The sequence below is a fragment of the Macadamia integrifolia genome, chromosome 14, assembly GCF_013358625.1.
Source record: "Macadamia integrifolia cultivar HAES 741 chromosome 14, SCU_Mint_v3, whole genome shotgun sequence".
Taxonomy (NCBI): Eukaryota; Viridiplantae; Streptophyta; class Magnoliopsida; order Proteales; family Proteaceae; genus Macadamia; species Macadamia integrifolia.
This window is the reverse complement of record NC_056570.1, coordinates 6,129,823-6,138,629: the sequence shown is the minus strand read 5'-3', so window position 1 is coordinate 6,138,629 and position 8,807 is coordinate 6,129,823. Positions and strand designations below refer to the sequence as shown.

Here is an 8,807-nt window from a genome sequence, read left to right as displayed (position 1 = left end):
GAATTTAAACGGTCTTTTATCATTACAACATAATTTATCTCTCAGGCAGTCGTCTAGGGTAATCTCTTACTGTCTTCCTAATCCAGCATTAAAAAAGGAAAAAAAAAATTAAGAAAATAAACTGAAGAGGAAATCCGAGATATGTGGGCCCCGTGCCAGTAGTGATACCTGTCTCGACGAGAACGGATCCAAAATTCCAAATCCAACAGATAACGTCCCTACGACGTGATTGTATCTGATTCCTGATCCCTTTATGGGGACTGGGGAAGGGGAGTACTGGGGAGTGGACCCAAACTCGGAGTGGGGTTCATGGGGAGAGTCGGGAGACTGGAGACGTGTCTCTCTCGAGCATGCAACTTGCTCCGCATTATGTTTCTTACAAGGGACGTAATAGAAAATATCAATCTCTACATAAAGAGGGCATTTCATATCAGAACCTGATCAATTCTACAAGGCATTTGAGAAAAAAAAATATGAAGATCACTGAAATCCAAAGAACCAAAACCTCCCATAGCCATGGAGATCGCCATTGCTCTTCTTTTCACCTCCGTTCCTTTCTCTTTCTCTTCTTCTTCGTCTTCTTCTTCTTCACCTTCCCTTCTGCTGCAGCAGAAACAGCTCAAGCTCGTTACAAGGATCCAAGAATCCCGATCGAATACCGAATCTCAGATCTCCTCTCTCGGATGACAATTCATGAAAAGATCGGCCAAATGGCACAAATCGACCGCTCCGTCGCCTCTCCTGACGTTATTATAAATCATTCAATCGGTTCGTCTTTCATCTCCTCCATCTTATATAGTTTTTTTTTCTGAAAAGTTTTTACTTCTTGTTTTCTTGAGTTCTTTGAAGCTGAAGAAGTGATGAATGAGGGGTTTTCTGATTATTTCAGGGAGTGTGTTGAACGGTGGAGGAAGTTCTCCAGCGCCAGACACTACCCCTGCTATGTGGGCGGACATGATCGATGGGTTCCAGAAGTCTGCCTTGTCATCTAGGCTTGGAATTCCTGTAATGTATGGCACGGACGCAGTCCATGGACATAATAACGTCGTCGGTGCGACCGTTTTTCCTCATAACATCGGGCTTGGAGCTGCAAGGTTTCTCGTCTTCCTCTTTCTCTGTTTGTGTGAATCTGTGCGACTGTGAGAGATGCAGAATCCTGAAAATTTAGATCATTGAAGATAATTCTCCATCAGATTTTGACGAATATTTACGTTTTTTCTCTTCTTCTTGTTTTGTTCTTCTGATGAAGGGATGAGGATTTGATGGTGAAGATCGGAGAAGCCTCTGCTTTGGAGGTTCAGGGCACCGGAATTCCATATACTTTCGCTCCCTGTGTTGCCGTAAGCGCTCTCTCTCTCTCTCTCTCTCTCTCTCTCTCTCTCTCTCTCTCTCTCTCTCTCTCTCTCTCTCTCTCACACACACACACACACACACACACACACACACACACACACACACACACAATTTAGAAGTGAGCAGTGAAGCTACCCAACAAGAAAATGGAAATCCAATTGGGATTTTTTTGGTTTCTGGGAAGCAATTGATTATTTGGATTAATTTAATCAATTCCCATTTCAAACGATCTTTTAATTAATTAATTAATCTCTGTCTTTTTGGTAAAGCAATGGAAAATTAATTAATCTTTTAGTATTTTAGGTAAAGAAAGAGAAGAGGCTCAAAGATTAATTAATATTTCAGTCCTTATCTCGATAGTCTTTTCACTAATTATTTGGGTAATATAGTCTTTTCACATATTTTCAAAAATGTTTGGGGTTTTGTCTGTGTGTAACTGCAGGTGTGTAGGGATCCAAGGTGGGGTCGGTGCTACGAGAGCTACAGCGAGGATACGCAGATCGTGAGGAGCATGTCCAAGATCATACTGGGCCTACAGGGCTACCCTCCTCACAATCATACTCTCGGTTACCCTTTCGTTGCTTCAGGGTATTTCCCTTTCACCCCCTTCTCTATCTCTTTTTCTGCAAAGTACCCCCTCTCTATCTCTTTTGTTTTTTTCTAGGACCCCTCTTTATCTCAATCAATTCCAAAATCGAATTAGTCACCGGGAGGGTCCCACGTCGGCTGTTCCATATCTATTATCGTTTCCTTTGATATGAAAGATTCCAATTTGATGGTTTTAACCATTTGTGGCGAATCTACAGCCTTTTAGATCAAGAGTCCATTCCATCACATCATTCTAATTAACAACAAAAGAAAAACATGGCACCAACAATTTAAGGTTATTATAGTGTTGGTGGATCCTATTGTGGGTGGAATTATTGTTATGAGTGGCCCGCTTCAGAGACACAATGGATAGATTAGTAGATTAGGTTTAACTTGAGGCCCATGAAAGCCCATGTCTATTTCTACAAAAAAAAAAAAAGTCCTTGTCTGGGGGACCTACCTGCCTTGTCTCTAGTCATTTATTGGTCGGTTGAGATATTGAATTATGATGATTATTATTGAATGGTTCCCATTACAGGGGAAGGAAGGTGCTGGCTTGTGCAAAACACTACGCGGGCGATGGTGGGACCCAAGGAGGGATCGACGAGAACAATACTGTGACCACATATGACGACCTGTATCGCATTCACATGACGCCTTATATTGACGCAATCGCCATGGGAGTGTCAACTATCATGGCTTCTTACTCTAGCTGGAACGGCGTCAAGATGCACGCCAACCCTTTCCTTCTCACTCGCATTCTCAAACAAGAGATGTCCTTCCAGGTAGCACAAAATATCATACAGCATCTCTCGAATTGACATTTCTACCCTTAACATGGTCCTAAGTGTTACTGGTATCTACATGGGACAGGGTCTGCTCATATCAGACTGGGAAGCAGTTGACCGGATCACCATCCCACCCGGTTCACACTACAAAGAAAGCCTGAAGGCAGCCATCAATGCCGGAATCGACATGGTCATGATCCCTTATAAATACCAGCAATACCTGGAAGACATGATGGAGCTTGTGTCGTCCGGCGAGATTCCGATCAGCCGGATTGATGATGCTGTGAGGCGAATCCTTAGGGTGAAGTTCATTGTTGGGCTCTTCGAACGGCCCATGTCTGAGCGGTCTCTCCAACCCATGGTTGGACACCAGGTCAGTCCAAAACCCAACTGAATTAATTTCATTGACATGGGTATTTTGGTCAATAAAATTGGTTTAACTTTTTATCCTTTGGGAACCCACAGAGACACAGGGAATTGGCAAGAGAAGCCGTGAGGAAGGGCTTGGTATTGTTGAAGAACGGGAAGGGAGAGAAGAAGATGCTTCCTTTGAGCAAGAATGCCCCCAAGATCCTTGTGGTTGGGTCTCATGCACATAACATCGGCTACCAATGTGGAGGGTGGACAATATCATGGCAGGGCAGCTCAGGTAACATCACCAAAGGAACAACAATCTTAGAAGGCATCAAGAAGGCTGTCAACAAGCAGAACCGGGTCGTGTTCCAAGAAAAACCCGACAAGCAATTTGTTGACGAGAACCGCGATTCTTCCTACGCAATTGTGGTTGTCGGTGAGCTTCCGTATGCAGAGACCGACGGTGATAGCAAAGACCTCAGGCTAGGACTTGACGGCGAGGAGACTATCAAGACTGTGTGCAAGGAGGTGAAATGTCTGGTCATCGTTGTGTCGGGTCGACCCGTGGTAATAGAACCTTATGTGGATATGATGGAGGCATTGGTGGCTGCTTGGCTTCCAGGGAGTGAAGCAGGAAAAGGGATTGCTGATGTTATATTTGGGGATTATGATTTCCAGGGTAGGCTTCCCAGGACTTGGTTCCGTCGGGTCGACCAGCTGCCAATGAATTTTGGAGATCCGCATTATGACCCGCTGTACCCATTTGGGTATGGGCTCCAGATGGGTATCCAGTCACACAAAAAAAGCCACAGCGTTTCATCTTCCTCTGCGTCATCCTTTTCATCCATTTGATTGGATTGATTGGATAAGGTATAGAGTACAAAGAGAAAATTTGTACGTGAAAAGGGCTATATAAGGATCAGAAGGGTATGTTTGTTGTTGTAGTCACTCAACCAGGTCAAATTCCTAGGATTGAGTACTAGGACTGGATGTTTTTCTTTCAAAAAATATCAAAAATTAGGGCCATCTCCAAACTCACCCCTACCACGACCTTGTATGGATGGAATCAACACTTGGTAATGGCACTTTTTTTATATGGCATGGATCTAAATACTATTTTACTTCTAGTGTGCAAAGATGACAAGAATCATATATTCCAACATTCTCATAGTTTTCATAAAATTGTTGTTTTGATCAATCAAAATTTCTGAAAATGTTAAGATTTTACTTTTTGCGGGCAAATGGAAACTACCACCGGGATGAAATTTGAATTAACTTAAATAAAATACCACGCACCTAGAACACAGAGAAACAAAATGACCACCCCACCCTATGGAAGGAGGAAATTCCCACTCTATCAATGATTCTAGGTGCGCTCCCATTGGCATCCGAACTAATGCAACTCTTACACTCCCAGATAAAAAACATTATCCTTTTTTTCAGATAGAAGAAAAATAAAAATAACTAAACGTAGTTTTGGTAAGATTTTTCTTTGGTAGATTTTTGGTAAGAATTAATTAAAGGTATTTACAATACGACGTGTATCATCCAAGTTAAATCCTAACTAGAATACAACCCTAGCTTATAAATACATTATATTGTACATCCACTTCAACAGAATTAAAATAGTTCATCAAGTTGAGAGTGTCCAACGAAACATCAAACCATTTCCCAAGGTCAAACCTAGTCCTGCTTAGGAATTAACAGCATCAAGTCCTCAATGAATCCAATTACTCCTTTGCAAATCTGTATTTTCACAATGCAAACAGGAGAGCAATTAGTGGAGGAAAGATATTTGCAAACCTTTAATGAATCCAATTACTCCTTTGCAAATCTGTATTTTCATAATGAAAACACACAGAAAATGGTTAGAAGAGGTGTCATGTGAGTGGAAAATTTTATGAAGCAAATGGCAGATGATATGATGAGAGCTTTGATAGTATTTAAGTCAATCAAGTTCTATTTAAGGTATCCCATCCTAGGACTACAAATCAATTCCGGCCAGTAAGTCTTTATAATGTAATTTTCAAAATCATTACCAAATTAATAGTTGATCGTTTACATGATGTTTTGCATCAGATTATTGCGCCAACACAATCAGCTTTTGTTATATCGAGGCTAATCTTTGATAACATCTTAATAGCACATGAGATACTCTATTATATAAAGAAGCAAGAGAAGGGGAAGGCCAAGTTTATGGCACATAAATAGGACATGCATAAGGAGTATGATCGATTGGAATGGTATATTATTAGAAGGCATGCTCGTGAAGATGGGATCTCATCAGTATTGGGTTGACTTGGTGATAACATGCATTAAGACTACCTCATACACTACTTATTAATGGGTGTATGAATGGTTCTATTTTCCCTACACGTACAGGGAGATCCTATATCATTACCTATTTTTATACTGTGATTTTAGGCACTGACATCTATTATTAATCAAGCTGTGGGCCAGGGTACTTTATATGACGTCAAAGTTCGACATAGAGGCCCACCCATCACTCATTTGTTATTTGCTGACGACTGCTTACTCTTCTCATAGGTGAAGCTTCATGAGATTACTTCATTAAAGAATTTCTTGGACTTCTATTACATGGGAAGCTATTAATTTGAAAAAAATTGTCGCTCTGCTTTAGTCCCAATACCCATGAGATATTCAAAAGTTTGTTCTCTAGGGTGTTAAAATTGCCTTATGGAGATAGCCTCAGAGAATATTTGGGTCTCCCAAACAACTTTGGCGTATCAAAGAAGTTGTTTTTCGAAGATGTGAAGGAGCGGTCGCTAAAATAATTGCAAGGATGGAAGGGAACTTTCTTATCCCATGCCAAAAATGAGATTCTCTTGAAGGCCGCCATCTCCCCAATAACAAATTTTGCAAGTTCCCATTTTAAGTGCCAGCTTTAATACATAACTCTATCAGGAAGGTTGCGGCAAAGTTTCTATTGGGGTGATTTGGAGAAGGAATCCAAAATCCATTGGATTTCATGGTCACGTCTATGCTGATCAAAATCTGTGTTTGCCTTGAATTCTTAATCTGTTTTGAATTTTGACCTGATCCGACATATTTTGGTGGCAATCCAAATGGGAAGTTTTCTGAGATCTGGGATGGAAGCAGAGGGGTTGGGTCGATAGACCCAACCCTGAAGCCCAGCACTGATCTCGCATGGGGGTGTGGGGGCTAGTTCGATCGGATCGATCGTGACCCGATAGGTCGATCCACGACTTGGAGTCTATATAATGTACTGTTGTCTTGTTGATAAAGTCATTGTATTTTAGGGTTTTTCGAGCTAGGATTTTAGGGCGAGTTTTCTCGCCGCTGCTTAGGTGTAATCTCTCTTCTGCATAGTGAAACATCTTTTTCTTCGCCAGAGGACGTATCACACCACCCTGGTGTGTGAATCTCGTTAAATCTCTGTGTCGTGCGGATCTATTATCTCTTTATTTTTCGTATTTCTTGGTATTTGATCTAACAAATTGGCATCAAAAGTTTGGGTTACTTCAATCCATGGCTTCAACGAAATACGATATTGACAGGTTCGATGGCAACATCAGTTTTAGTTTATGACAGGTTCGAATGATGGTTGTTCTTGCGCAGTAGGGTTTGAAGAAAACTCTATTTGAGAAGGCGAAGAAACCTACAACTATGTTCAATGATGATTAGAACGATTTTTATGATGAAGCCCTTTCAGCTATTTAGCTGTGTCTTTCGAATGATATTCTATAGGAAGTTCTCTCAGAAAAAATGACTGCAGAGTTAAGGGTGAAGTTAAAGAATCTCTACATCACCAAATCCCTCACTGATAGGTTGAGATTGAAGCAACAACTGTATACCCTTCATATAGGTGAAGGTACTTTTATTAAATCCACATATTTGAGTTCAATTTTATTGTTACTGATTTAAAAAAGATAGATGTTAAAACAGACGATGAAGATTTGGCCCTATTATTGTTATGTTCTCTGCCTCCATCTTATAAACATTTTAGGGATACCATGATTTATAGTAGAAAGACGATCTCTATTGAGGATCTCAAAATGAATCTGCAAAGCAAAGAGAAGATTAATGATGAGTTGACTTCTATCAATAAATCTAATGGTGCTGGTTTGGTAGCTAAAGGGAGAACGAATGAAAGGGGTTCGGATGATGACAAAAAGAATGCTAGATCAAAATCCAAGCAAAAGAATTTGACATGTAATTACTGTAAGAAAAAGGGACATATTAAATCTGAATGCTATAAGCTTTTAAATAAGCAGAAAGCTGGTAGTGGCGTTCAAAATCAACAGAAAATAGCTGATTCTGTAGAAATTAATATTACTAAAGATGAGAGTGAGCCTGATATGCTTTTGGTGACAGATGACAGAGTTAGATCACAGAATGAATGGATTCTTGACTCTAGTTGTTCCCACCATATGTGTCACATTCGTGAATGATTATTCACATACGAATTAGTTCAAGGTGGAGTTATATTGATGAGAAATAATACTTCTTGTAAGACTATTGGAATGAGAACGATCAATATCAAAATATATAATGGCATTATCAGAACTTTGTCTAATGTCAGGAATGTCTCTGATTTGAAGAACAACCTCATCAAATTAGCCATCAAAGAGAAAGAATTGAAGATTATAATGTATTTGAGAATATCAGAGAAGCTCTCCACCCCTTGGTAGTCAAGGGAGGTAATCTCTGCTCACCAAGTCCTATTTTTTATGACTTAGTTTTTTAAACTTACATAACCTAAGGTATTAATTATAAGGGACGAAACTTGTACTCATATTTATTATCGTATATATGGAGGGTGAAACCCTAGCCTGAGTTCTTTCTCAGGTTGAAGCAGATGTCATAGCACCTGGACAGTTATAACAATCACAAACTAGTTAAGTATTGAGTAAAATACGAAACCTCAGAAATATTGCTCCGTGGAGTAGGCAGTGAGCTGAACTATGTATATCTTGCGCCATTTTTGTATTCTTGTATATTGAAGTGTGTGAACTATGAATGCGTGCAGGATAAGTATATCTGGTAGATCTAGCCACTGAGTGGTGCAAGGTGGACAAATATAGGATTGTGTATGTTGAATAGAATACAGGATAGCCTCAAACAGACATCTTCAGGAAAGATTTTATAGACACTATTTAGCCCCCTCTCAGTATCAACCTGAGATTAACAAATAATAATAATAATAATAATAATCTTTATATTTTGTAAAAAAATAATAGCAATAATCTTTCTACATTTTTTTTTTAAAACCATAGTTGGAAAACAATGTTTTTTACTTAAATCTTTCTTTTTAAATTGTGGTGAGTCAGCCCTAATTAAGGTGATTCTTTTTTTCTTTTTTTTAACATCTTCTTTCTTCTCCTTTTGTGATTGAGGAGGGACTGAGGCTATGATTGCTTTACATTGATGAAGAAAAAAAGAGTCTAATATTAAAGATAACAACTAAAAATTCTAGGGTTTTGTTTTGTTGTAGACCAAATTTATATTCTATGAATTTTATGTAATCCAATAAATTATAGAAAAAATAAAAATAAAAACTCCTTGAGTTTCACATGACTTGGACAAAAACACCTTGTCGTATAGAAGGTCAGACTGACTCAAGCCTACTTGTCTAATCAATTCTAAATCTAGACCAATCTTCAGAACTCTTGACAAGATTTTATGGTTTTTTCACTCAACTCGAGTCAAAAACTGATTTTCCAACATTATTCCCAACATGGC

The 8,807-nt window shown here is 39.3% G+C and overlaps 1 protein-coding gene across 1 annotated transcript; it reads left to right on the top strand.

Moving 5' to 3' along the window:
* Window positions 1-314: 314 nt before the first annotated feature.
* LOC122062019 (beta-glucosidase BoGH3B-like) lies at window positions 315-4,219 on the top strand. Its single transcript, XM_042625645.1, has 7 exons — window positions 315-768; window positions 890-1,094; window positions 1,250-1,340; window positions 1,796-1,941; window positions 2,480-2,726; window positions 2,815-3,102; window positions 3,195-4,219. The coding sequence occupies exons 1-7, from the start codon at window positions 351-353 to the stop codon at window positions 3,933-3,935; spliced, it is 2,136 nt and encodes a 711-aa protein (XP_042481579.1). The 5' UTR covers window positions 315-350; the 3' UTR covers window positions 3,936-4,219.
* The last annotated feature ends 4,588 nt before the right edge of the window (window positions 4,220-8,807 follow it).